The sequence below is a fragment of the Lagopus leucura genome, unplaced genomic scaffold, assembly GCF_019238085.1.
Source record: "Lagopus leucura isolate 7727_CA_CO unplaced genomic scaffold, USGS_WTPT01 Super-Scaffold_100157, whole genome shotgun sequence".
Classification (NCBI taxonomy): domain Eukaryota; kingdom Metazoa; phylum Chordata; class Aves; order Galliformes; family Phasianidae; genus Lagopus; species Lagopus leucura.
The window spans coordinates 27,699,227-27,726,917 of record NW_024962334.1 but is presented as its reverse complement, the minus strand read 5'-3'; the positions used below and the strand labels follow the sequence as shown (position 1 = coordinate 27,726,917).

The 27,691-nt window shown below is 41.0% G+C and overlaps 1 protein-coding gene across 1 annotated transcript in view; it reads left to right on the top strand.

Annotated features, from left to right (window-relative positions):
- Positions 1 to 2,786: 2,786 nt before the first annotated feature.
- Positions 2,787 to 27,691, top strand: part of COL1A2 (collagen type I alpha 2 chain) — a 37,715-nt gene continuing 12,810 nt past the window's right edge. Inside the window, exons 1-32 of the mRNA XM_042888556.1 lie at positions 2,787 to 3,002; positions 4,831 to 4,841; positions 5,452 to 5,469; positions 6,116 to 6,151; positions 7,756 to 7,839; positions 9,147 to 9,203; positions 11,175 to 11,219; positions 11,320 to 11,373; positions 11,664 to 11,717; positions 12,068 to 12,121; positions 12,593 to 12,646; positions 12,862 to 12,915; positions 14,531 to 14,575; positions 14,809 to 14,862; positions 14,972 to 15,016; positions 17,257 to 17,310; positions 18,535 to 18,633; positions 18,722 to 18,766; positions 18,884 to 18,982; positions 19,516 to 19,569; positions 19,670 to 19,777; positions 20,626 to 20,679; positions 20,783 to 20,881; positions 21,658 to 21,711; positions 22,055 to 22,153; positions 22,870 to 22,923; positions 23,636 to 23,689; positions 23,780 to 23,833; positions 23,936 to 23,989; positions 24,817 to 24,861; positions 26,438 to 26,536; positions 27,146 to 27,253. Of these exons, the coding sequence (XP_042744490.1) occupies positions 2,933 to 3,002; positions 4,831 to 4,841; positions 5,452 to 5,469; positions 6,116 to 6,151; positions 7,756 to 7,839; positions 9,147 to 9,203; positions 11,175 to 11,219; positions 11,320 to 11,373; positions 11,664 to 11,717; positions 12,068 to 12,121; positions 12,593 to 12,646; positions 12,862 to 12,915; positions 14,531 to 14,575; positions 14,809 to 14,862; positions 14,972 to 15,016; positions 17,257 to 17,310; positions 18,535 to 18,633; positions 18,722 to 18,766; positions 18,884 to 18,982; positions 19,516 to 19,569; positions 19,670 to 19,777; positions 20,626 to 20,679; positions 20,783 to 20,881; positions 21,658 to 21,711; positions 22,055 to 22,153; positions 22,870 to 22,923; positions 23,636 to 23,689; positions 23,780 to 23,833; positions 23,936 to 23,989; positions 24,817 to 24,861; positions 26,438 to 26,536; positions 27,146 to 27,253 (1,968 nt within the window). The 5' untranslated portion in view covers positions 2,787 to 2,932. The remainder of the gene's footprint in view (positions 3,003 to 4,830; positions 4,842 to 5,451; positions 5,470 to 6,115; positions 6,152 to 7,755; positions 7,840 to 9,146; positions 9,204 to 11,174; positions 11,220 to 11,319; positions 11,374 to 11,663; positions 11,718 to 12,067; positions 12,122 to 12,592; positions 12,647 to 12,861; positions 12,916 to 14,530; positions 14,576 to 14,808; positions 14,863 to 14,971; positions 15,017 to 17,256; positions 17,311 to 18,534; positions 18,634 to 18,721; positions 18,767 to 18,883; positions 18,983 to 19,515; positions 19,570 to 19,669; positions 19,778 to 20,625; positions 20,680 to 20,782; positions 20,882 to 21,657; positions 21,712 to 22,054; positions 22,154 to 22,869; positions 22,924 to 23,635; positions 23,690 to 23,779; positions 23,834 to 23,935; positions 23,990 to 24,816; positions 24,862 to 26,437; positions 26,537 to 27,145; positions 27,254 to 27,691) is intronic.

Below are 27,691 nucleotides of genomic sequence, written 5' to 3'. Positions count from 1 at the left end.
ATGGATGGATGGATGGATGGATGGATGGATGGATGGATGGATGGATGATGGATGGATGGATGGATAATAAATTTGGAAAGAGCACTAAGGGCAAAAGCTTCCCAGTGTATGTACTGAAAACAGTTATAGCTTTCAGAATTTTAGGTCTGCATTCTCATAAATTGTTCTAAATAATAAGAAACAAACCTGCTTTGACATTACCTGGAGAGTCATTTATTTCAAAGCTTGACTTCACAGAAAATTTTCCAAAGATAATTTCTTATTATAATTGATCTCAGCTTAAATTATGCCACAGGCATTACTGGCTTCACTGTGAAATAATTCCTTTAAATAAATATGATGCAAAGGGAAAAGGAGTTCTTAGATATTTCCTTGGTAAATTGGCTGATCTGTTACCTTTCTGTTACGCTAATGGCTCCAAAAGCAGTAATATTACTTTTATTAATTCAGGAGTAGAGATAAAATGAGTTTCCTCTTCTCCCTTACTATTTCTTTCTTCAAAAATAAGAAAAAAAAAATTATGGATATGTGTTAGATAAGAAAATGTCCAAATGGTCCATACCTTGTGAACAGCACCACTGTTATCAAAGCTGCCAGTCCTACAGAACTTCAGTTATGGTTTTTTCAGCATAGGAGACCTACAGTCATGGGGAAAGAGCCATACCACTGAATTATTCTTCTGTATCTCCAACTCCTTTTTTCTTTCTTCTAGGCAAGGGCATCCTTAACTACGTGCTCCAATCCTGAAATGGTTGTAGAGCACCAAAAATGTATCTTTTGAAGTCTGGGAAGCTGTAATGCACAATGTGCATTGCTGAGCTTTTGGTTATATCCCTCTCTCAGCCTTTTGCATTGTGGTAGGAGAATAATTGAAATTCCATGTCTTTGAGGGTTTTTCTTTTTCCGAGGTAGAGAGAGGGAGACATCTTTTCCGTGTGAAATTTGAGGATGGAGGGAAATGGTGGTTTACTTTGGTTTGATCAGGATACGTGTCCATGTTCCTGTAGCTCCAGAGAATTCCATTAGCAGAGAAGGGCTTCAATTGTTTCTTGAAAATATGCATTTAAGTAGGCAAGCAGTAGTTACCTGACATTATATATACACCATTAGAACAGATTTCATCACAAAATGCTCTGAATCTCATTATAAGCAGGCAATGAGTGTCCTGCTGATGCAACAGCGAGAATTCGTTGGACCAAATGAAGAAAAACTGTGGCTATAGGGTTAGATGATTGATTTCAAGGAACAAGACTGAAAAAAACTGCTATTCACTGGAAATGGAGAAGTCGGGAAATAGTCATTCTTGGACTCAAGCTGCAGTCTAATTTCAATTATTATTTCAAGTTATCTGAAGCCTGCTAAGTAACTTTAGATTTACATGAGCTTTCAAGCAGCTCACTTTGCTGCCCAGCTTAATTTTACATCCTATTTGATTTAAATTGTTACAATTCACACCGAGGAAACAGTCTGAAAGAGTTGGGTTCAAGCGGTACACATTTATTACAGCTTTTGTATCCCCATCCACGCTGTGCGCCCACTTTGCGGTCAGACATTCTTTGTTGGATTCCCTTTCGCTAGTGCTGCGTTTCAGCCTCCCCGCAGGGCTGCATTCAGCCGGGCAGCTCCCGGACGGGCTGCGGGACCCGCCCGTCCCCCCACAAGCACCGCGGCCGTTCGCGGCTCGCTGAAGCGTCTGAGCGAGATCCGCCCGCGCGGCGACCCGCACCCGCGAGGTGGGTCCACCCGGGGGGAGGGAAGCGGGCCGCCACGCCCTCCTCTCCCCCTCCGCCACGGAGAGGGGCCCGCGCCGATCCGGGACTCCCCTCAGCGCGCGGAGGGGCCGGCTGACTGCTTTGGCACCGGCGGGCACGGCACCACGTCAGCTCGCATGGGCTGCGCGAGGCCGGGATGGGCGACCCCAAGTGATGCAGCCAGCCGGCGACGGGGGAATGGGGGAGTCTGAGCGCAGTTCTTCCCGGCCTCCCTGAGAGCCGACGGGCGGCCTGTGCGGCTCCCCACCCCGGAAGGCAGAATCAGACGTGGCGAGATCCCCTCGGCTGACTGCCGGGCTCGCAGGGGGGCTGCGGGGTGCCTTCCCTCCTCCGTCACCACAGTCACCACACGGCTCCCGGCTCGTGGGCAGGGTGCGCTGGGGACGGGGGACACCCGAGGCGGCCCCGTGCCGCACGCTCCGAGGCCGGGAGGGGGAATGCGCGTCTCCGTGCCCGCAGGGACCTCCGTGAGGAGGACGGACAGCCGCGACGGGAAGGGCTGAGCTGCGGCCCCGCGTCCGCCGTAGGGAGCGCGTGGCGCTGCCTTCGGTAGGGCGGTACGAGGGCTCGGGCAGGGGGTGCAGTCCTCCCCCGGCCGCTGCCCCAGGCCCTGGACAGCTCCCGCTCCGAGACCCCTCGGAGCGCGCTCCCGGCGCTGCCCACCGCCCGGCGAGGCCAACAAAGCAAGGCGAGGGGCGGGGAACGTCTGAAAAAAAAAAAAAAATCAGACGGCGAGTCAGATTTTCCTCCCGAAAGCCTCAAAGTGTCCACGTCCTCAAAGCATGGAACCAATTTAGCGCCGCCGCCTTCCTCTTCCCTCCCTCTCTCCCTCCCCCCCCCCCCCCCCCCCCCCCCCCGACCCCGCAGCCGAGCAGCGCGGGGATGGGGCCTGTGAGCACGTGACAGCGCTGGGAGCCGCGCGGGCCCCGCGGTCGCCGCGCGCCCATTGGCTGCAGCGCTGCCGGTGCCTCGCAGCCGCGGGACCCTCCTGCGGTATAAGTAGGGCGGAACGGGGCTTGATTAATTTAGCATCCCGGGCAGCAGGTTTCTGCTAAGTTTGGAGTTACTCCTCGCGACTGTATGCCCGCGTCCTGCACGTAATAGCCAACCACGTCCGGGGGCTCTGCAACACAAGGAGTCTGCATGTCTAGCAAGTAGACATGCTCAGCTTTGTGGATACGCGGATTTTGTTGCTGCTCGCAGTAACTTCATACCTAGCAACAAGCCAACGTAAGTTCTTTCCGCTTGTTCGTGGCATGGGTGGCGGCAGGGGGTGGCTGTCCCGCTCTGCGCGCTCCGGAGACCCTCTCTAAAGCTGCCACCTCCGTCTCAGAGCGGCGCCTCTAGTTCAGAACTACCAACGGATGGCAAAAGGCCAACGAGATAACACTCCCCCTCCAAAAAAAAAAAAAAAAAGAAAAAAAAAGAAAAAAGAAAGAAACAGAAGATGCGCTCGCATCCCAAGGAGCACGCAAAGCCCTCTTCCAGGTGCAGAGGCACAAAGTCCTGGAGCAGAGTGCTGGCCGGGATGCACCCACTCCGCGCTCCCCGGACCGGGGCGCGGCTCTTCCCGTCCCTCCGCCGCTTTGTGCCGCGTCGCCGCGCGCCATGGCGCCGCCTGCCGGTCGAGCGCGGAACGGCCGCGCAGCCAGTTCCCAAGAACGGGGGTCCTCGCTGTCCTCGGGGGTCTGCTGAGAGGGAAAGGCGTTACGAGGCAGGAGAGGAGAGGACGAGCAGGGATATCAGCTCCTGTTGGAGATTTTAAAGGGTTCCGCTCCCTGGCATGAGGATTTGGTTCTCCCGCGCTTTGCTGTGGGAGCAGCGCAGTCCCTCTGCACGTACATTGATAGGGAGTCTCCCCCACGCGTGCCCGGGGGAGAAGCGCACTTTTCCCTTGCCTTTCGCCGTGCAGCACTCAGGGAAACGCTGCCCCAGCCTCCCCGCTTCGAAGAAACTGCTTTGCGGGGGGAGGGGGGAGGCTGGCTGCGTTACCCGACAAGGACCCGGCCGAGCTGCCCGTGGCCGACGCCCAAGAGCTGCGGCGAGATCGTGCCCGGCGGGGGGCCCCGGTCGAGGCCCAGCGGGCTGCGGGCCGCCCTCGGCCCCTCGCCTCCCCCTGGTGACGGGCGGCGGTCGGAGCGCCTCAGCCGGAGCTCTTTGGGTGGCTGAGGGGGCTCGGCTGGGAGTCCCACATACCCCCTGTGCCACCATCACCTGAAAGCAGCCACTTTTTGCTGTAGGCAATCTGTAATCCACCGTACTTTAGTTTAGTGTTGTTCTGCGCTTCAGTATTGCCTTCTTTTGCTGCATGAACAGCTTACATTTATTGTATTCATTGCTCAAGTGGCACTTTATAAGGGGGAGGAATGTCCAAAAGCCAGAAAGTAACGCATCAGGTTACTGGCACTGAACTGTAGTGTGAAGCATTTCAGCCAAAATAGATAATTTGCTGCTTTAAATTTGGAAAACAGACTTTGAAAATCATTTTCTCCAACTAATTAGCAAAAGCATTCTTTGTAGGAAATAGCATGCAAAGAAAATTGCCTTCCATTTGGTGGGTGACAGCTTCAGATAGTTCTCTGCTCTACACAAAGATGTTTTACAGGGAATACTGGAAATAGATGTTCTTTAACATTCTCCATAAGAGTACAAGGGGCCGCTTATATTAAAATTTGAAGTTACCCCTTCTAATTAATATCTTCATCTATGTCATGTCTGGGTTTATTCAGCTGTTGCATGTACGTGTGAAAATATATATGTGGTTGTTTTGGGTTTTTTTTTTTAGATACGTATTTCTAAGCACATTTAAGGGAGGATTATAGAAAATATTGCTTTAATTTCATTTAAAGATCTGTTTTGATTTGGGAAAATATAACTCATAGCTGTAGGTTCACACAGCTTGAGATAACGGCATTAAGAGAAAGCAATTGCATTAAGAAAGTTGACAAAGATCACATTTTTATTCAAAAACATTGAAGTGTAAGCCTTTTAAAATAATGGAATCCACATTCTAATTATCTCTTTTTTTTTTTTTTTCTTCTTTCCCTTCCTTCGGCAGATGTGAGTGAGGTCAGTATGATTCTTTTTTAATCTAGTATCTAATCTTCAACTTCCGTTAAGAAGCCAGACTACCTTGTCAGGGCAGTATTACGTAGTAACCTTAGTTCCCAAGGTGGCCCTGGGAAGATACCAGTCCTGAAGGGCTTGCCTGGAAATGTACCCACCCCAATTTCTGCAGTGGGCTGGCCTTTTTGAGGGACTGCCTTCATAGGTGTAAAGACCATGAGGAGAAGTAACAGAGCATTGGTGTTCGGGCATCATACCTGGCAGTTTGGGGTGGAGAAGGCCAGTCTTCAGGCTAAATTTCATTGCACGGAAGGATTATGAGAGAACTCAGGTGTGATTTTCATTTATGTTATATTTGTAGGCTATAATAAGTATAAAATTGCCATCCTTCAACAGAAGTTTCTAATGTAGGTACATACATCTTTACTATATAATAAACTCTTAACCTTGCTAGTCATTTAAAAAGCATAGGGTATATTTAAATATAGGGTGCTGACAGAAATTGTAGGGTTGAAAGGAGATAAAATAGAGTACAAACTTAAATTCTTTTTTTTTTTTTTGAAAGGGATAATTTGTACCTTTTTTTTCTAATTCTCTGCCTTGTCTCTTCCAGGCATCTGCAGGGCGGAAGGTAAGCAGCTTCATCTTTCTTGTGTGGACCTGTAGATGACATCAAATATTACTGAGCAAAGCAATATTTTGTGGAATGTTGGATGACAAAATTGACTAAAGTCATTATTTCCCAGTGCTCACTGAGATGAGCAAGATGTAAAAAGGAGAACAGTGGGTGCAGTAACTTAGCAAAATGGTAAATGCAGGTTTTGGATTTAAACTGCTGTATCCAAGAGAAGAACTAAGCATACTAAGAATCCAACTGCATCAAGAAAGGATTCTTGTTCAGCAAGAGTTCTTTTGGAAGGGTTTCATGAATTGAACAGTACAGCATAATCTGTACAGATCTGAAAGGCTAAGTAGATAACCATTTCATTTTGAGAAGTCTTGTTATTAAATAACAGACAGTTAGTAGAGAACAAAACAAACTGTGTCTGTACTTCTGTGCAGTGATACTTCAACTGATGTAGTGATGATAGTGACTAATCTGTGTCTAGTAGCATCTTGAGGTCAAAGATATACTATGGAAAATAAGCGTAGGACCTGTCTGTGCAGTTTTCTTTCCCTGTTTTCATGTACATCAATGATTCTTCATGTGTCTCTTTCCCGGTATTGTCCTGGAAAATTTCCGTGGTAACTGATTAAGTTCTATTTTCTTCCAACAGGGCCCTAGAGGAGACAAAGGGCCACAGGGAGAAAGGGTAAGGAAGTAGACTGATATTCAGTTATTTGTGGTCTTTGAATAGTTATTGGAAGATCAGTAGGAAAAAGCTAAGTTTAGCTATTAGTGAGTTTAATGTTACTTTAGAAGCTTACAAGTTCAATTTAATTAAAAAGAAATCAAATTATCTATGTACCAATGCTAACCCTGGCAATATCTCACCAACCTTACTTACTAGTTATAAGTTATAACACAATAACTTATTAGTTATTGTGCCTGATCAGATGTGATTCGGTTTGGAGAGCAACCTAGCATTCCAAGTGATGGTTTGAAAAGCTTTTTTCCAACTGCACCAGTGGAAATAGTGCATGAAAATGCAGAAGAGAAAGTTCTTGCATACAGATGCTGTCTTTGAACAGGATAGGATAAAGAGAAGCTCTTTACATAAAACCCAAATAGACAAAGATCATTCTTTGAGGATCATTCAATTCCTGTATCTCCACAGGTAGCTTGGAAAAGCTCTCCTCTTGATAACTATTAATGAAAACAGATGTTATACCGTTGAAGATTTTTGTAAATGTAGCCATAGATGGAAGTGGTTGGATACTTTAATTGTGATGTCCATTCATATTGCTAATACCTGCTTTTCTAATTTGCTTCTGCATCACTGCTACTTTTTATGAAGTTGTATTCTGAAATTCATGTCCTTATCTGAGTAATGTGTGGTTATGTATTTTTTGGTATCATCTTCTGAAAATGAAAATGCCTGTTACTGATAGGAAGCTATTGAAAGTTTCTTAGGTCTTAGTATGCAGACAAACACAATGAGAGCTGCTAGGAAGAATTTATCTATGTGGTCAGCTGGATATTTGCTTTGGACTACCACTGACTAAATCTGTTTAATGCAATGAGGTACATACTTTGTTCTGAAGATAGCAAGTCTAATTCTGTTTCTTTTGAAATCTGTAAGATTTTGAATATGGGTTTTAGCTAGCTCAACTCAGATGCTTCATCTCAAATACTGTGATAGCGAACCTTGACCAGCTTTGTGCATTGAGAGTGATAGCGTGTAAAGGCAAATATTCAGGACCAAATATATGTCATTTCAAGTTGTTGTAGGAGTGGTCATTACAATGATGGCAGAGCGGTATTGTCAAATCCAGTAGAAAGGCAGTATTTTGTTGTGGTTGGATTTGCAGTTTTAGCAGCAAGTAATCTGAACCGGCACTTGACTTGTTCTGGATCGTTGTTAGTTCATGCTTTTAGGGCTGACCTGCCAGTGCTCAGTTTGTCAGGGAAATTTTTTAGCTCCCACTAACAGTGTCTGACAGGCTGTATGGGTCCACATGGGTAACCTGGTCTTCATGGCTCCAGGCTTTTGTTGCCTCTCAGTTTGGAGGTTATTAGTACAGATCCAATATTACCCTTATAAACCTTCTGAAAAATGGCACTATGGTGTATATCTGAAATGAGGAGTGGCAAGGCAGTGTGAACTCAGGATATGCTCATTTTCAGATGTTAGTCATATATTGAGATTATGCATATAGCTAGAGTGTGTGCCGTAGGTACCTGGTTGTCTTATCACTGCAGAGGCTTCATGAGCTACTTCTAATGCTCACTTTATAATCCTCTTTTTGTCTCCAGGGTCCACCAGGTCCACCAGGCAGAGATGGTGAAGATGGTCCACCAGGTCCTCCAGGCCCCCCTGGTCCTCCAGGTCTTGGCGGAGTAAGACATCCAAACTTTTTATTACTGAAATTGATAATGTCTGCTTTGTGACAACTAAAGACTAAATGAATATTTACTGGGAAACATTGACATTGAACTGGAGAGTAGAGGAAGCAATCTTGTGTGATTAGCATGAGATTAGTGGTCTGAGTTCCAATGGAACTCCTCTTAGGATCTGTATCTTCCTCAGCAGCTTTGGATTCTATATTCAACAGAGTCTTATGCATAGAAGCAAATCAACCTTGTTTATCAGCATTTAATTTGCTCCACCATAATGTGTTATGAGTTAGGAGTCAACTCAAAGCCTCTGCTGTTACATGGAAGGGCTGTTATGTTCAAGAGAAAACAACTGTACGGGAATAAGCTGGAGAAAAATACCCTTCAACTATAAGTCCATCCTTAGAAGTCAGCACCTCTCTTCCTTTAGAATTTTTTGTATCTATCTGTATTAATACTGCAGAACATTAAGTGGACAGGTATATATACACCTTCTGCAAAAGTGTCTGTTGTGTATGCTCTGAAGAACACTGGCTTTAACTCTTTGCTTGACATTAAGCAGAGAGCATGAAGACAGTGGTTTTTTTGAATGTTACAAATCCTCCTGCATGGAAGAATACACTTCCCTTCAGAGCGAATAGCTAAAATTTATTTTTGTATTAGCAAACCCCAACTGTTTTTATTAGTTTTTCTTATTTTAATATGCTAATAAAACAAGCAAGAAAAAGATTTTCAATTGTGTTGCATGTGACTTTTTTCCATTTTAGTGAAGAAGGCTAGATGTGTGTTTATCTATAAGATTAAAAAGTGAAAAATCCAGTGCAGTGTTTCTAAGCCTGCATGCTCCACAGATTTTATTGAAGCTGATGGGCCCTCTTTATCCAACACTCTGTCAGGGGTGGGCTGTAAATTTTACTTAAATAATGTGGGGAAAAAAATACACATAACTTTTGTCATTGGAAATTACACAGAATTATTTAAGAGATTCAAGAATATTTTCAATTTTTTAATGGGCATTGTACCTACATACTTTATTTTTCAGTTCACACTATTTCAGGGCCTGCATGTCACTACTTGGTAGTTAGTTGAGGCCAATGTGTGAAAGGGCCTTCCTAATGAAACCAAGTCTTTCTGGAAATAGATGAATAGAAATGTATTTGTAATAGGGTCGTGTTTACTGAGTTTTAAATGTGTTGCTTCAACATACTGTCTAGCAAATGAGATGATGGATACATGTAGAATGGGGGTTATCAATGCTTTCAAAAGTAGAAATTGTAGTAATTATTATTTCAAATTTCTGTCATCTGCAGAATTTTGCTGCTCAATATGATCCATCTAAAGCGGCTGACTTTGGCCCTGGACCTATGGCAAGTATATGATTTAACACTTGGTAACTTGCATAAACACGTATTTAAGTCTACTCCAGCTGTGTTAACTCAAGGCATAGTTTTAAAATTAGTGTTTTGATCCCATATGTAGTCAGGTTGTAAACTTATCCCTAGACAGAGCACAACATGAAGTGTCTGATAACAGTCTTAGGACTGTGTCCTCAACTTGAATATAGCACTACTATATTCTCATTGCAATTTCATGAATCAATAAGTATCAATCTGACGTCAGATAGCACATCTGCTGTGATACAGTGTACTTCATCCGTGCTGAGACAGGAGAATTCTGTTTTAGGAATGAGATCAATTGTGGAGACACTGACTACAGGAGACGTTTCTCTAGAAAGTAACTCAATATCTCAGATCCAGTCGGTGACCATTTTTTCTCCCAGAGGCAGGGAGACAGAGACAGGGGAGGTTTAGGTCAGATATTAGGAGGAAGTTTTTCACACAGAGGGAGGTGATGCACTGGAACAGGTTGCCCAAGGAGGCTGTGGATGCCCCATCACTGGAGGCATTCAAGGCCAGGCTGGATGTGGCTCTGGGCAGCCTGGTCTGGTGGTTGGTGATTCTGTACATAGCAGGGGGTTGGAACTGGATCTTTGACATTCTTTTCAACGCAGGCCGTTCTGTGGTTCTGTGATGGTTCTATGATGATTCTATGAGTCTGTGATGATTCTATGATTCTGAGCCATTGAAAGCTAGCACTTGCTATCTAGAATCTATGATTCTATGGTTGTATGACTTGCTACTACAAGGCTATTCTGAGGAGGAATCTTTGCCAATTACTGTATATGATGTTGACATCTAAAGTGTGTACTACCTCCTTACACATATTTCTAACCCTTGATGATGTTAGCAAGAATTTTTCAGTGCATATAGACAGCAAAGCTATGGGTTAAGTTTGCCCATCTCAATAACATTACAGACAGTGAGTCTGAAGGGTGGGCGAATAGCATGATGAAAGCTGCCCAGGATTATTCTGGTCAAGTATTTATTACTATTCCCCAAAATATTATAATTAATTGTTGAAATTATGTTGACCTGCATTTAGATAATAACTATAGGAATACAGGATAATTTTTAATCAAGCTTGGCTTTTGATGTCTGACAGTAATATAGGTGACTATTTGGGGTGTAACAACTCTAAGCTCTAATTTTTTACTCAGTGAGGGTTCACCAACAGAAAAAGCAGTAAATTCTACCTCCTTGAGGGATTTTTTAACTTCCTGAAATCAAGTGAAAAATGTGAGAGAGGGAAAGCAGAAAAGAAAGGGAAGCAATTATGGAATGTACCCTGTGAACAGATTCAAAGGGCTTACGCAGGATAGATAATTCAAACTGTCCAGAAACAAGTTTGGATTAGTTTCTTGACTAGAATTAGTGTATACTACTATAGCTATAGCCCTTGACTGCATTAGCTTTCCAAAATGATGTGCAAGTCTCCCAGTTCCTAGTAACACTGACATTTATGCACATTTCCTTTTTTTCTTCTCTACCTTTTTAATTATCCTTATTTCAGTATCTCTTCTTGAAAGTTGTGACGAAATTGACAGGCCCCAAAATACAGCCGTTCATAATATGTCATTATGACCTTTAAAGTCTGGAAGCTCATTCCTGAGAAAGCAATGAGTATACAGGAATGAGCCAGTGTGTGAAAGCATTTGTTAATGAGCTACAATAGAATGAGATGCCTGACCACAAGGTTCTCGGCCATAATGGCACATTCTGAATCATCTCACAGGATTTACTGGCATCAGATCTATTTGTATTTGGACTGCCTTTGCAAATTCATGCAGATCTTTTAACTTCCTCAGATTTGATTTGAATGTTCCACACTGGAAATTACCATTTTTACCAGAATTTTAGGAACATCAGAACAGGTATTATAGATGAGTTTATGTAGCAGTGTTTGGGTTTTTTTTTTAATTATTTATCTTTCCTCCCTAGGGTTTAATGGGACCTAGAGGCCCACCTGGAGCATCTGGACCTCCTGTAAGTACAGTCAATATTAATCAGTATAAGGATGTTTTTCATACCTATCAAATCACAAAGTAGCTTGTTCAAACGCTAACAAATCTCCCTTCCTGTCTAGGGTCCTCCTGGGTTTCAAGGTGTTCCTGGTGAGCCTGGTGAACCTGGTCAAACAGTAAGTACAGATTTCACACAGACGCTATTAGCATTAGGAATAACAAGCAAAGATAGGCTTGTAATGCTTAGGCCTGCTACTCCCATCCACTTACTTGTTCTTGAATGTTTGAATTGGATATTTCTCTTACAGAAGCAGAGATGAACATTCATATTCACTCCTTACAAAGTGCAAAGGCAGTTAGTGGCTAAGGACCTTGAGCTGGTTCAGTCTCCTATGTCTATACTAAAGTCAGAAACCAGGGAAGAAGCTCATCTTGCTTGACATAATGCTCAATCTATTTTTAACAGGGTCCCCAAGGTCCTCGTGGTCCCCCTGGTCCTCCAGGAAAGGCTGGTGAAGATGTAAGTCATTAAGTTTTTCATCTCTTTCAGGGCTGTGATTCAGTTCTAGCATTAAGTTGTTAAGCTAAGCATTCTATTGGCTATCACTTTTGTAATATTTGATAGAATAAATAAGCCCCTGAAATAATTATTTATTAGTACAGAAGATGCTGTCTGTTGGGGAAAAATGGATAAATTTAAAATCTCTTCAAATACATTGTTTCCTGAACACAGGGAAAGAGAAGCTCCCAAGTTCTCTGCTTACTGAAAGAAATCTTTCCTAATGTATTTTCTTTTTTAAAAAAAAGCTTTATGTTATTCTTTTATGAAATGAACTTTCCCTCTCAGTGTATTTTTACTCTACTTTTTAGGGTCACCCTGGCAAACCTGGAAGACCTGGTGAGAGGGGTGTTGCTGGTCCTCAAGTAAGTAGTGATCTACTGTCTGTTACATGAAATAGTACTCATATCAATTAAACTCTAATGGTATTTCTGAATTGCTCTCCATAAACAATCCATTAATATTCTTTACATGGATTAATCTCAGCATCTCTGTTTCATTTCTTATTTTCAAGGATATTGTGTAGTTATGTTTTTGTTTTGTTTCCTGCCCCCTCACCCCTCTTTACAAGTAACAGAGGTAAAATAGAACGCTAACATAGCTGTGATGTCACAGGTTAATTAATAAAATTTCTGGGATTCAGAACTTGGAAATGAAGGTGATTATTGTTAGAGCAGAACAGGTCTGATCCTGGGATGTTTGGGATTGCCCTGTCTCTCACTTGAGTGAGCAAGACCCCAATCTACTCGCTAACATTAATGAAAGACACGTGGTTTTTCTTTATTCTTTAACTGTATAACATGAGAGACAATCCTTCGTGCTCTGTGTCTTTTTAGGGTGCTCGTGGCTTCCCTGGAACTCCTGGTCTGCCTGGCTTTAAGGGAATTAGGGTGAGTATGTGTGTATTTCTTCCCTGAATAGTTAACTGACAGCACTTCAAGATACTGAAAACCCCGGAAGATCCCCTCGTAGTTAAAAGTATGTATTCTAAATGCATTAATATCTTTGAAGTTTTGAATATTTCCTATCAAAAGAGAATGACAGTTTGTGTATAGCATTTAGTCAGAAAGTATATACTTAACATTTAATTTTCTACTCAATATAGGGACACAATGGTCTGGATGGTCAAAAGGGACAACCTGGTACTCCTGGCACCAAGGTAAACTTAACATCTGAAAATGCAGGATGCATTTGTAGCTCTTTCTGAAGAAATATGTATGAAATCTTCTCCAATTGATCTTCAGTGTTGTCACTGAATATTGCCCAGCTGCAATAATCTGGAAGTCAGCAGATCATGCGGACAAATAGATGCAACTCAAGATGAGAAGTCATGTTAGGGCCTTTTTCTTGAGTCCTCAGTCAAGTAATAACTGTTAATGAGTGAGAGCAGCAGAACTGGGTTCCTAATAATTGCCTTTATATAGACTGTAGTTGGAGGTGTTTTCTCTAAAGCACATTAAAATGAGAATCTAATTTGTCTAGAAAGCTCTGCTGTGTGATACATGCTTTAGTGTAAGGCTTTCTGCTAAAACTTTGGATAAATGCAGTGCTCTCATGAGTTAATGCTACTCGATTTTCAGACTTCTTCCTTTTTGTCTTCCTCAGCTTAGTATGTGTTAGAACACTGTGCTTAAGAAAGCTTTCCTTAAACGTGATCTAGAAACATTTAGTAAGCTCTTCCTCTCAATTTCTTTATCACTCCCATTTCAGTGCCTATTAGCAGTGTTCTTAAAAAAACACTACTGCTTTTTTGGGTTGTAGGAAACTTTAATGTTGGTGATTCATTCACAGTAGGTCTGCATTCAAAAACTTCTAATGTAACAATGTAAGGGTCAAATTCTAATCCTCATTGTTGCTTGTTTACAAGAGCTTAGCACTACTTGCTTATAGTTATTAACTGTACCATGGTATTTTCCAATATCACTGCAACTTGTTAAGCTCCAGAAAAAGTTTGGTAATGAGACAGATACCAAGCACTCTGTCCAATCCTGGGAGACTAAAAGCAGATGAAGTAAATAATTAAATGAAGGAACAGTTATTAGGAATGCTAGTTGAAGTGAAAACACAAGTATGATGTTTGATTTAATTGTGATTAAGGCAAAAACTTCTACATTTTGCAGCATTTAAGGCTTGGAGCTTTCAAATATGCTCAGGATTCTGGTGCCCTGGAACAGACTTTGTCACTATAGGCCAGTCTAGACAAACTGTGAGCTTACTGAGAACTCCTAATATTAAGGGAGATAAGTCATGTTCTAGTGGTTTCACTCGTATCAGTACCATTGGTCATAAGAATTTAACTCAGATACTGCTGTCTTATTTTTAGTCATTTGACAGCACAGATTAGGAATTTTGTCACCTTAACCTAAAGCAAAAGAAATTATTTTCTTTCTCTAGCTAAAAAAAAAAAAAGTTGCAGTTTGATCAGAATTGGTAGTTGACAGTTCTCTAGTCCTATCTCTTAGGTGTGTGCTACAGTCCAAATATAGAATGAAGAAAGGGAGTAAAGACAGCTGAGATTGGCAAGTGAATCAATTTGCTCCAAGCCTTCTCTTTTAGGAGGATTTCAGCTGGCTTTGCTCCAGTATATAATGGGACAGTCACAGCCTCTACACCATTAGGAGCCCATGTTCCATTATTCTATACAGTGTATGAGTGCTACAGCAGACAAGAACAGTAGGATACAGCAACTGAATATTTCCCCTTTAGCTGGCTTTGTGCTGTCAGTCCAAGGAATCCTTTGAGTAACTTAAGCATGGTAATTTTTTCTTTCATAGGGAGAACCTGGTGCCCCTGGTGAAAATGGTACCCCAGGACAACCTGTAAGTATTTAGTGCTGCTGTGGAAAATCTGATAGGTGTGGCTTAGCCAGCATTTTGGCCAATTATTTTCATCAGTGGCAGTCCAGCTGGCTAGATGCTCTAATGTAATAATACATTAATATTTCAAACAGAATTGTTTGGTTGCAATCCACTTTGCATAGAGACTTAGCAAGTGAAATAACTCTGTATGTTTGTTTAGTAGACAGATCTAAATGAAGTAATTTCTCTTTCAGGGTGCTCGTGGTCTCCCTGGTGAGAGAGGAAGAGTAGGCGCCCCTGGTCCAGCTGTAAGTGGCTTCCCAGCTGTCCATTGGTACCAAAGATCAGCCCCTTACTGTGGCTGTCTCTGATCGTTGGCTGTTGCCTGTCTCTACTCACTGTGTTCTCTGCTTACAGGGTGCTCGTGGGAGTGATGGCAGCGCTGGCCCCACTGGACCTGCAGTAAGTTCCAGTCTTGATCTTTAACAGCTTAGCTCTGTTAGGCCTTATGCCCATCTTTCCATTTATAGAGAACTTTTCAGGCCTCAAAGAAGTTGATTGTGTGGGTATTTTGTTGCTTTATAGGTTGCCACAAAAAGCATTAAAAAACTGTAAGTTCTTTGCAGACAATGTGCTGTGATCCTTGGGATTTATTGTAAACCCATCTATATCTATAGCACAAAATATTCTCTCATTTACACTGATGAATTCATCATAGTAAAAGAGCTGGTGAACAAAATCCTTATTTGCACCAGTCTAACAGAAGAATTCTCCTCCCAAAATTAAAGATTATACCTTTTAAAAGGTAGCTTTAATGCATATGTTGCAAATGGCTAATATTGCATATATTCTAAAGCATTACATTCATTCTATGACATGAGTTTGCACCTGCAGTACAGATTTACCCTTTTTACAGGAGTTAGTGTTGCTGTTGCACCCCACTGATTTTAGTAAACCTTGTTTATTTCAGTGGCATAAATGTGTGTACAAGCATATAGTTTCAAAGCTGTAAAAAATTAAAAAAAAAATTAAAAAATCAGAAATAGGCCAGAATAGCTTTTCCTTCTAGCCTTCAAAATGTACGTCAGTGATGCAGCCATACGTGATCCTGTCAACTTTACCAAAAGTTGATTCTAATGCTCCTCATCACAGCAAACATCTGCCATCCTTCAGCAGAATAGGAACGTTAGCAGAATTATGAATTTCACTCCAGTCCTGCTATATAGGGCATTCTAAAATATACATGATTGAGCATTTAAAATGCAGTCACATAGATACCTTAGCCCAGATCTGATGTTATACTCTGTAGAAGATCCAAACTGCTTTAGCTATGTTGAAGGTAAATGAAGTACCCTAGGAAAAATAATCTGATGCTGCTCTGATTGAACAGCAATAGAAACTTGTATTGGGTTTTGGTGTCCATACCATAAAGTTATTTTGCTTAGGTCTTCATGTTGCAAGCATTCTGTAAAGGATTTTTTCCTTTTAAGCAAGAACAAAAATACTGTTATTCTCCTTTGCCTCTGGGAATTTAAAATGTAAGAAGAGTCACCATAATAGAAATTCAGAACATTTATATTTTCATAGGTATTTTACAGAGCATTTAATCTTTTTTCTTTGCTTCTGCAAAACCAGTGAGAATGCCACGTACCCAGTTATCGAATGCCAGAAGCCAATTCCTCTTCACTTTGTAGGCTGACCTATTTTATTCCCTTGGATCCATGTAGCAGTTCTACAATAGGTATTAGCTCACAAAAGCAGATATCAATCCCCAGTAGCTATGAATGAGTTTCATGTTTTATTAAACATCAAAGAAAAACTATCCGTTTGTAGTACTATGTATTAAAGGCTAACAGGCAATGAATCCATTAATGTCTTTTCTCTGTTGGTGTCTGAGTACTGTATGCTAAGAAGCTTGTCCTATCATAAAAATAAATCTCATAGCAATCACTAGATACAGTAGCCTTGGCAAGCTGAAATGCTGCTGCTTTTGCCATAGAAGAGGTTTAAGCACACTAACTGCCTCAAACTGTATATTTCTGGGTATGAATCAAGATTTCTAATTCATTCATATTTTATAAGCAACCCCTATCTTCATTAGCTGTTAATTGATACAATTTCTTGAATCCATGGACATTCTTAATGACCTTAATATAAGTTGGGTCAAGCACTGGGTTGCAAAGAGATGCAGAGATCTTACCAGTTCTCTTCTCTTGTGTGAAGAAGGAAAAACGCTATCTGCAAGAATGGACTCTTGCAGTAGATCAGACCAATTACTGGTGTGAAAGTGCACACAGTCATCCCTATACTGTAAATGTGTTAGAAATGGCCACTCTAAAACCAGCATTTGCAGGGTGCAGCACTCCTCCTCATCTGTTTTGGGACAATACAGCAAGACATCTTGTCTTGCAGATACCTGTCTGTCTAGGATGCCTATCCTCTGTTTTTTCTTTCTCAGGTGCTTGGCTTCATTGCTTAACTTGTGTTTTTGCAGATACACTACAAATGTTTTTTCTGCATTGACCTTACTCTCAACTGTTTGTAGTGAACCAAACCTGTCAGTTTAGAGCTGCAAAAGGCAAATAATATTTCAGTGTGCAGAAATGTCTAAGTAAATGTGCTTTTTTAAAATTTGTTTATTTCAGCAAAATTCTTGTCATCATTGAAAGCCTTTGCTCAAATGCTTCCCTTTGGTTTCATAGGGCCCCATTGGTGCTGCTGGTCCTCCAGGCTTCCCAGGTGCTCCTGGTGCTAAGGTATGAATGTCTGCTTATGCAGCTGCATTTGACAGTTAATACAAAATGTGGTAACTAGTATTGTTAGGCAGCAGAAATCACCTGATGTGGTAGTACCATCTTGTCAGCTACAGGTCAGAGTGAGGAAGAATTCCAACAGTATTTGGAGGAATATTTATATGAATGCTGATATAGTTATTAGTTATTCCACAGCTGATACACACGCACACACATTGAAGAGTTCACGTGTTATTTAAAACCGTATAATATCACTGGAAGAAGTAACCTGCTTTGGGATCCAGGGCGCGATCTATTCCAGAAGTTGGCTGTATTGTCTTGTATTTTGGATGTACATCTTCATCTGTCACACATATAGAAAAGATCAGGAGGCCAGCATAGCCAGCAAATCATGTCTGGAAGCTATGGTTGAGTTAGGAGGGAGCTGATTCAAATAATAGATGCTATGCAGGTGTAACCTTATTTTTCACATCTTACATGCTGTGGTTGTATACACCTTTGAAAGGTGATGTAGATCATGACAAATAAACGAAGTAGCAGTTTACATCACTTGACATCAGAAGAGGAGGGTAAAGAAGCTTTAGTTGTGTATCAGGCTCCTTCCAACCTGAGTTCTTGAAATTGATGGAGAAATTAGATGCAGTGATGAAACTGTATTTAAACTTTTCAGGTTTTGGGCAGTATCATTTCCTTCTTGTCTGATTCTTGGCTGATCTTCATGATTCAGTTCCATAATAGATTTGGTGAATGCAAGTTTCTGAGATTGGTATCAAGAATCTTTTTCCTGCTATTTACACCACTGTGAGCAGTAACCTGCAGTTCTCTGACCAGGTGCAATTTGCATCCATGCAAACAACAGCTTATGTACAAGATAACTGTCAATTAGGGCTCCTACACATTGAGACATCTTATGCCACTGCTGGAGACTCATCATTGTAAAGAAGACTGGAATCTTAATTCTAATTTTGTAGGTTAGCTTTCTGTAATAATGCAGATATGCTGATCATCTGTTGTTCCATGTTGTCCATCAGCTTTGATGGGATCTACTTATTTTTACCAGCTTCAGTGCCTTTAAATTCCAGTAAAGGCTTTCAGCCTCTTGTTCCCCTGGACTCTGAAACAGGAACCTATATTGGATTGTCTTACAATGTCAGGCTAATTAAATTACTTTGCAATTGCCCTAACACTCTGGATACTGATACAGAGCTTTACCCTTTTCTCAAACAGGGTGAAATTGGACCTGCTGGTAATGTTGGCCCTACTGGTCCTGCTGGTCCAAGAGGAGAGATTGGACTTCCTGGTTCCAGTGGTCCTGTTGGCCCTCCTGTGAGTATCTTGCCAGTCTTTATCTGTTGTCAGATGGATGCATTTGAGACTTTGAATTAACCAGTATAATTTTTTTCTGCCTCAATAGGGCAACCCTGGTGCTAATGGTCTTCCTGGGGCTAAAGGTGCAGCTGTAAGTATAGCCATGTGCATACTTATTTGCTTTAGGAAAAAAAAAAACACACGACATTTCAGTTAATGCATCAGAAAAGATAATGAACTTACAATAAGTTTTCTCTGTGTTGAACAGGGTCTTCCTGGTGTTGCTGGTGCTCCTGGTCTGCCCGGTCCCCGTGGTATTCCTGGTCCTCCTGGCCCTGCTGGTCCAAGTGGTGCTAGGGGACTTGTTGTAAGTGACTGTCTCCTGCATGTCTTCATTTGAAAACTGGACACAGCATCTATCATTGTGAAATATTTCTTCCAGATATGTCTCTACATCTAATGCAGACATTTCTGTTGCTTCAGTATAATTAAGCGTCTTAGCTTGTTTCTGTCTCTCGCTGAGACTGAAGAGGTTTACTTTGTACTCACTTTGGCTGCAAGAACTGTTAAGCTCTGACCCTCTTGATGGTATCAACAGAGATGTAATAGCAGTCTCACAATCAGACCCTCAAGAGCTATCCTTAGTACAGGAACCAGCCCAAAGTGTTTCTTAGTTGAAGTACTGTAATTTCTAAATAATCTTCAACATGTTTTTTTTCATGCCCATTAAGCCTAAAGTACAGCTACATTAACTGACTATGTCAGAGTAGAGTCAGGCATGACACTGGGTGATTAAAGATATTTTTGATTCATGAAAATGTTGTACAGGTAAGATTTATAGATAGAGAGAATTTCAGAATGGTGCTTAATCCTAGGATCTCTTTTTATGTTGGACTCTAGGGTGAACCAGGCCCTGCTGGTGCCAAGGGAGAAAGTGGTAACAAGGGTGAGCCTGTAAGTATGGCAATTTGTGAGTGTTGTTTCAGTGAATAGAGTTTCATAGTACCTATAGCTCAGCATCTGATTTATTCTTTTCGTCTTTTGGCTGACATAGGGTGCTGCTGGCCCCCCTGGCCCTCCTGGTCCAAGTGGTGAGGAAGGCAAGAGAGGCAGCAACGGTGAACCTGGCTCTGCTGGTCCCCCTGGCCCTGCTGGTCTAAGAGTAAGTTTTCTTTTCATGTTCCAGAAGTAAAAGCAAAAAGGAAAGAAGAAATAAAGCTGTATTCACAAAGGGAAATTGAATAATTATAAATGACTAAATTTGTGTTAATGCAACTAGACAAAGGCCATTTTGCTATTCTGAGCCTTTTGATTTGTTGGGACCAACCCTATTTTTGCTTGCATTAATGCTGTTTATTATCTTATCCCTGAATTAATTATAGGTTGCTTGATAGTGTTATCCATTGATTAAAATTTAGAGAATGAACACTGATTTTGCTATAAAGCTTCATAGTGAGACATAAGTGCTTGAAAGAAATAGTCAGCTCACTTGTAATGTGAGAGAAGTTTAAACCCGGTATCTTCAAGGGTGTCTGTAGTATGCTTATCACTGGGCCAGGAAACAACACAATGGCTTTCAGGAGGCACGTAGCTTTGTGCAGGTCCCTTTTTCACTGGAAGAGGCTAGGAAAAAAGGCAATGCTTTCATCAGTTTTTTTTATGGTGGAAGTAAGAATTCATTATTGCACCTTGCATAGGTTGTACAGAGTCCAAGAGAAGCTAGTAACACTGCAGAGATGTGCAGTTGAAACACCTGCCAGGTTGGTGATCCCAGCTGTTGGCCAGACCCGCTGTTAAGATTGTGCTAAACACTGAAAATGCTCTCATAGAAGCAGATTAGAGTTTAGAGAAATAGAAGGGAAATCAGAGGGGAGAGGGATTTCTTTCACAATATGCATTTGCACTTATATTTAGCAGACTTTCTTGAAAAGCTGAAAGTTAGCTGGCACTCCTCCTCACAGGAACATATTTTTCTTTCCCTTTTTAAATTTGATTTGTATTCACTTGTAGGGTGTGCCTGGATCTCGTGGTCTCCCTGGAGCTGATGGCAGAGCTGGTGTCATGGTAAGGCTTATCTGAGTCATTTCTAAACCATCTTCTTTTACATACAAATGTGTGATACTTTTTGCTACCTCTTTCTACTTTTATTTACTTCTTCTGTTATTAGGGACCTGCTGGTAACCGTGGTGCTAGTGGTCCTGTTGGTGCTAAGGGTCCTAATGGTGATGCTGGCCGTCCTGGTGAGCCTGGTCTTATGGGTCCAAGAGTAAGTTTGAACTGTGCAAAAAGAAAACTACTTGCATTTTGTGGATAAAATTATTCAGAAATTCAATTGCAGGAAGTCTATTCATGCCACAATTAAACTATTTCTATCAGCCCACTGAAAAAACATCCGTGAAGAAATAATTAAGCAGCATCAAAATGTTTATTGAAATTCATTTCTTTAGTATGTGGTAGCATCTAATAGCCTTGGTCGTGGAGCAGCATTCTCTTGTACTGGATATTCCACTGACTTGTTCTGCTTGTTATTATTTACAGAATGGAACCATTAAGATCACAGTTGAGGTGTATATCTCCTCAGTGATATGAGATGACTGATCTCAATTATTTCAATTTATTTTGTTAATGATTTCACTGAAAACAGCCATCCACTTTAGTGGTTCTGGATCCACCTGGATTATGTACATGTCAGTGACTTTTGTCCTTTTAATCTTTTTACCCTTTGTACCCACCTTTCATGAAAAGAGTGTTTTCACTGAATTTGTAAACTACTGAGTGTCTGCAAACTTTTTGCTAATGTAGAGCCTAAATGAGTTTATCTAAGCAAAATACACTAACCTCATTTTTTGTGTGCATGGAAGCACACACCACCAAATTAAACTTCAGTTTAGATGAGATGTAAACTTGATAGAACATACAGTCCCATTTATGTGCATGCAAGCACATGCATGAATTTGTTTTAAAAAAAAAAAAAAAAAAAAGTGGCTTAAATGTTGGCTGGTTTGATTGCCTTCTGAAAACATGAAACCTTTCCTTTCTCAGGGTCTCCCAGGTCAACCTGGAAGCCCAGGTCCTGCTGGCAAAGAAGGTCCTGTTGTAAGTACTCTGGTTTTAATTGCTTCCCCAGTGCATACAAAGCATCAATGAAGATTTAAGAAGCAGAAATCTGTACTCTAATACAGCTGCTCAAAACCAGTGAGACTCTACTGCTCAATTACTCAGATGTGTGAAAAGACTTTCCATTCATTTCTGTGGGTCTTAGATGGGGTCTTTGTCCTGGAAGGGGAAGAAAAAATACGGAGCTCTGTAAAAAGAAGAAAAAGGGAGGAATGCAGGTGCATGTGATATATGATCAGTGCTTAAAAGTTAAATGACAGTGACTTTCTGTGAGTACACTTTTCTCCACTAGTCATTTCATAGGTGTGTTTTCTTTTTCTAGGGTTTCCCTGGAGCAGATGGTAGGGTTGGGCCCATCGGTCCAGCTGGTAATAGAGGTGAACCTGGCAACATTGGATTCCCTGGACCAAAAGGTCCCACTGTAAGTACAGTAGAGAAAGTTTCTGTTTCTATTTTCAGACTAAGTTGTAGGTCCCCAACTCTTAACAGCCAAATGCATCTGCATATTCCTGTACTATATTGAATGGCATTTGCTCACTTTCAAGAGTTCTTTCTTAAATTGCTTCCCAATTATCTAAAATACAGATAAATAGTAATATACTTAATTGGGAATGCTTGGACTCTGAAGTGACAAGATTAATAATGTCTGTATTATCATTTTCTTTGTGTCCATTTGTTCATTTCTGTATATACAATTCAGTAAAAGTTCTGTGGAAGTTGGACATGAAATCTCTGTCTTTGGAGCACAATCCAAATCTCGTTCACTTTAGAAGAAAAGCTACCATCAAGTTTCACTGAGGCTCTTGATATGACCCACAGATGAAACAGATAATAGTTTTCCCCAGATGTGTGGTGTTGCTGTGCACACGTGCACACATAGGTATTAGTGTATTACATACAAAACTGCACAGCATATCAGGAGCTTGCATTACTTTCTCAAAAATACTCAAATGGAGTTTGGAAAAGACAAAATACTTATTTGCATTATTGCTCTTCTCTGATTCAGCAAGCCAGATGCAGTTTGTGGCTTTTTAAATTAATGTTACAATGAATCCTTCATCAGGGAAGTATCACCTTCTATCCAGTAGTATAATCTGATTAACTTCTTTTTTCTTTTTTTTTCTCTTTGACCTTCAGGGTGAACCTGGCAAACCTGGTGAAAAAGGCAATGTTGGTCTTGCTGGCCCACGGGTATGTGAATATGTCTTCTTTATCAACCTCCAGAGAGAAAAATGTAGATTTTCAAGGCCTCTTTTATAAGATAGCATTGTCTTGTAAAAGCATGAAGGGGTGACGAAACAGGAGAGTACTTTGGAATGCATTCACATAGCTTAGTGTCAGTGGAGACTGTTACTTGAAGATTAATGTTAGTGCAAATGAAAATTACTCCTGTTAGATATGGATTAGGTAATTAATTATTGGGTATTAGCTTCCTATAAAAAAAGGAATAAATAGCAATTCCTTTGTAAATTTTTGTGGAGAGTGTATAGCTTCTATGTTACTTTGTAAATTTTCAGCACTTTCCTACTGATAAATGGAAGATTTTGTAAATCTCAACTAAGGAATCAAATAACTGATCTGTTCTGGGAAAAAATGCCACCTATTTGCCGGATTTCTGTATCTGTAATTCCAAAGGATTTTTTGTAAGGATAAATGCACTGCAATAACATAAAATTACCTATTGTAATTTAGTTTTGTAAGCATCTGTATTACCTTCTGATAGTGAAGCTCTTATGAGCAAATGGGTAAGTTGAAGAAGCATAGGGCTTCAACTTAAATGTAGCAGTATGAGTTCAAAATAAGCAACCAGAGACCTTTGGTTTTTGCACAGAAGCACTTTAGACAGATACTACTCATAACAAATAAAAACTTTGATAACCGCTTTCTGCTTGAACATATTTAGGGTGCTCCTGGTCCTGAGGGAAACAACGGTGCTCAAGGTCCTCCTGGTGTCACCGTAAGTAACAGCCTCCACACAAATCCAATTTGTGATTTATTTTTCATCACTGTGACTTCTGATTTTTCAAATTCATTTTCTTCTATCCAGGGCAACCAAGGTGCAAAGGGTGAAACAGGTCCTGCTGGCCCTCCAGGCTTCCAGGTAAGAAGCTATGTGCTCTGCCCTACTTTACCTAGTTTTTTTTACAAAGCATAAAGTTCTTCTGCCTTAACTTTATTTGCATCCTTGTTTCTTTACACTTAGGGTCTGCCAGGTCCCTCTGGTCCAGCTGGTGAAGCTGGCAAACCAGGCGAAAGGGTGAGTAGCAGATACAGTACTGCTCAAGTAAAGGCATGTATTGCATAAGCCTTTTGTTAACAACTGTGGTGAAGCAAGAGTCCATTGAATCCATTTGCCAAAATGGATCTGTGTTATATGCAGAGTTTAATAATCCCTTTTGTTAAAATTAGCCACAAATGGAGAAGGTCCTTTGGCACTTGGAGCATACTTCCTTTTTTAAAAGTTCCTTTATGAAAAGGAAAAAAAGCAGTCCTTTGCTTTTGAGGCCATAAACAACAATAAAACATCCCCCATAAAAGACAAGCCAGCACATGAAGAACGTTGTATTCCAGATTTCCTTTGAAACAGGCAAGGTTCAATCTAACCAGCATTACTCCAGGTGCATGCCTTTGCTCATCTGCTGAAGTTCAGTGGGTTTACATGGCATACAATGGAGATAACTTGAGATAATTCAGGCACCAGATTCTGCACAGTTAGTGTGTGATGGAACCTGGAAATTGTGCATCCTGTGCATCGTATCAGTCGTTTAAGTTGGTAGTTAATCATTCTGTGATTCAGTATGAAAGTTTGCACTGCATGTGCCTGACCAAAGAGCTTGAAATTGAGTAACTAACTCCCTTCAGATGAGAAGTGCATCTCTTAGCATGTGTGCTTTGAGATTTTGTGCAGTTATATGAAAACAGTTTATCTATCTAAAAAACTGGTTTTAGTCTGAAGATTTTTCAACATACTGCTGAAATTTGAGAAGCATTTCTATTTACTGCTAATTAACAAAGTTCAAAAGTTCAATGTGAGCTAAGTCTGCTCTTGAAATAAACTTCATCAATCCATCTCTTCTCTTCTAGGGTCTCCATGGTGAATTTGGTGTCCCTGGTCCTGCTGGCCCACGGGTGAGTGACTCATCTGAAATCTAGTAGACACTTGTCTTCATGCAGTGTTTAGAATTAGTATGAACTGTATGCACTTACAAGTTTCTCAAGACAAGCTACTTTTCTCAAGTACAGAATATCATGTATTGCAGCAGACTGCCTGGAAGCAGAATTTTTTATGCTCTTTCTGCTTGTCAGGATATACCTGATCACACCATACAATAGTTGCCATTGTTAGTAAACTTCTAGATAAGGAATACAAGTACTGCACAAGTAATGATGTCCTGATGATCTGGTTAAATACATTTTTTATGTTAACTTAGCAGCGGGAATATGGGTGACAAAAAATCCTACAGTGTTGCAGTGAGGCTTAGTGCATATGAGAATTTTAACTCCATTGTCATCTACCCAAAGGGGTAGATTTATGAGCCTCACCAATTTTGTTATACCACCCTTGCTAGCCAGCTTCTGCCTCCCATGTGGTGGTGTTGTGAATGAAAGGTAGGCTGAGTCCAGAGCCTGGAATAGTCATTAGAAAATACTGCCCTCAGCTCTCTTCACTCCTGAACTGTGAAAAAAGGGCTGTAGAGAGCCTTCACAGAGCAATAGGGAGTCAGCTCTCACATTCCAGTTTATAAAACGCTCAATTATTTATTTGCTTTCTGAATCTTTATAAAAAGTTGATATTTAAACTATTCTTCCTCTTTTCTCTCACTATAAGCATTCTGCCTTCCTGACTGAATGTACTTGTGAGTGACAAATACTCCCATTCATTCTTACGTCAGTCAGCTGTGAGGCTGTTAGTAACCATGTCTTCTTTAAAATTTCATTTTGCTAATCTATCCAACCCAAGCTCCCTTCATCATTGTAGCAGCAGTTAACTGTCTTTGCTCTAGCTTGATGTTAAGCATTGTGTACTCATCTGATTGTATTTCATTCAGTATTCCAAATTAGGTCTTAGCAATGTTCAGTATAACAGAATTAATACTTCCTAAAAATTCCACAGTGCTTGCATGAGGTCTCACTGGTGCTTTTCAGAGTGTGCCATCTCTCCTTGAGTCAGTTATTTGATCGCATTACAGTTGTTGCTCTAACCCCCACATTCTCTCATGTAACTGAAAATTTCCATTATGCCCTATCAGATTACTCACTGCTTTTCAGCTTGATTACGCTGGGATAATCCAAGATTTCTTTGTTAGTGAAAATCATATAACTACAGTTGATAATCTACTGAATCTGAGCTCAGTTTCTGGCTATTTCCAGTTAATATCTTCTTTGAAATGTATCCTTATTCCTGTTAGAATGTTCAGGTCACATTAGTAGTTTTTAGCTGTCACCTTTATTTCCTGGTGGCACTTGCCACTGTAAAACCAATTATTTGCCAATTTCTGTGGCCCTCATTTCTCTAGGATCCATTGTCTGACCTGATTGGTACTTTGCTTTATTTGTGTCAAAAGCTAAAGCCAGTTTTTCCCACCAATTTAATGTGCATAATTCTGATATTAATAATGGTTTGTTCAGCTAAAAATGCATCATAGTGTCACTGCTACCTACAGAACAATTAAAGGAAAAACTCAAATCAAACTGTCTCTCACAGGGTGAGCGTGGTCTTCCTGGTGAAAGTGGTGCTGTTGGTCCTGCTGGTCCTATTGGAAGCCGTGGTCCATCTGGCCCACCAGGCCCTGATGGTAACAAGGTATGTCTTCTCCAGCTACCACTGCCTCACTACTGAATTGCAGATGAGGGCAGTCAGAAACCTTCTTTACTCAGTATAAATGGTTGCTGCTAACAGGTAATCCACACACATCATAGGTACTGGGCCCTTTCTTCAAGTAGTAAATCCCTGTAACAGCTACTCCACACTAATATGGATTTTTTTTGTTTTATCACTGATGAGAGGGAATATGTTACTCTGAGATTTTGGCTAAAATTCATACTAGCTTGTTTATACCCTCCTGGGGAATGACATTCTTGTGTCTGGTAAGCAGTATTTTCCCAAAAACATTAGCATGATCTTCTGCATGGTCTTCTGCCAAATTAAGTGTGGGGCTCAATTTACAAGATCTTCATATGCAGTCTTGCCATGAAGGTTTAGTTTGGAATATGGGACCACAAATCAGAGAGTTGATGTCCAGCGTCTTCACTGAAAAGTTGCAGATGCACAATAGCTAGAGACCAAGTGCTACTACTCAGTATATTTACAAGCCAATAGAATATGAGCTTATAAGTAACGGAAAAATTGTGTTCCATATTGCAGTATTGTTCCATATTTCACCATTCTTACACAATAACCTGTTGCTGCTAGGGTGAGCCTGGTAACGTCGGTCCTGCTGGTGCTCCTGGTCCTGCTGGGCCTGGTGGAATCCCAGGAGAGAGAGGTGTTGCAGGTATTCCAGGAGGCAAGGGTGAGAAGGTAAGGCTGATGCTCTCTGTGTTATATATACACAGGTCTGGGAGATGCTTGAATTTCACTAACTGAAAAAAATGCAGGTTACCCAAATACAATTTCTGTTTGCTGTGAAATTGTATTTCATGGTGTCTCATTAGTTCTCAGTAAGTAAAGGTTTTGTTGGTCCAACAGAGTGGCAATATTTTGAGGTACAAAAACTGCATTTTGATCTTTGCTCAGCATTTGGAATTGGTTTAAGTGGCAGGTAGGGCTTCACAGGGTTGAGTAACAATGAGCTTACCTTTATGAAAGCAGTGTTAAATCTGAATACAAGCTTTACAGCAGGAATGGGCATATGGATCATGAAGAACTGAGTGTCATCTGCTCAAATCCATAACAGCTCTACTCTGATCTCTGATGCAGTACGTAAGATATATAAATAAATGGCTTAGTGAGAAGCGT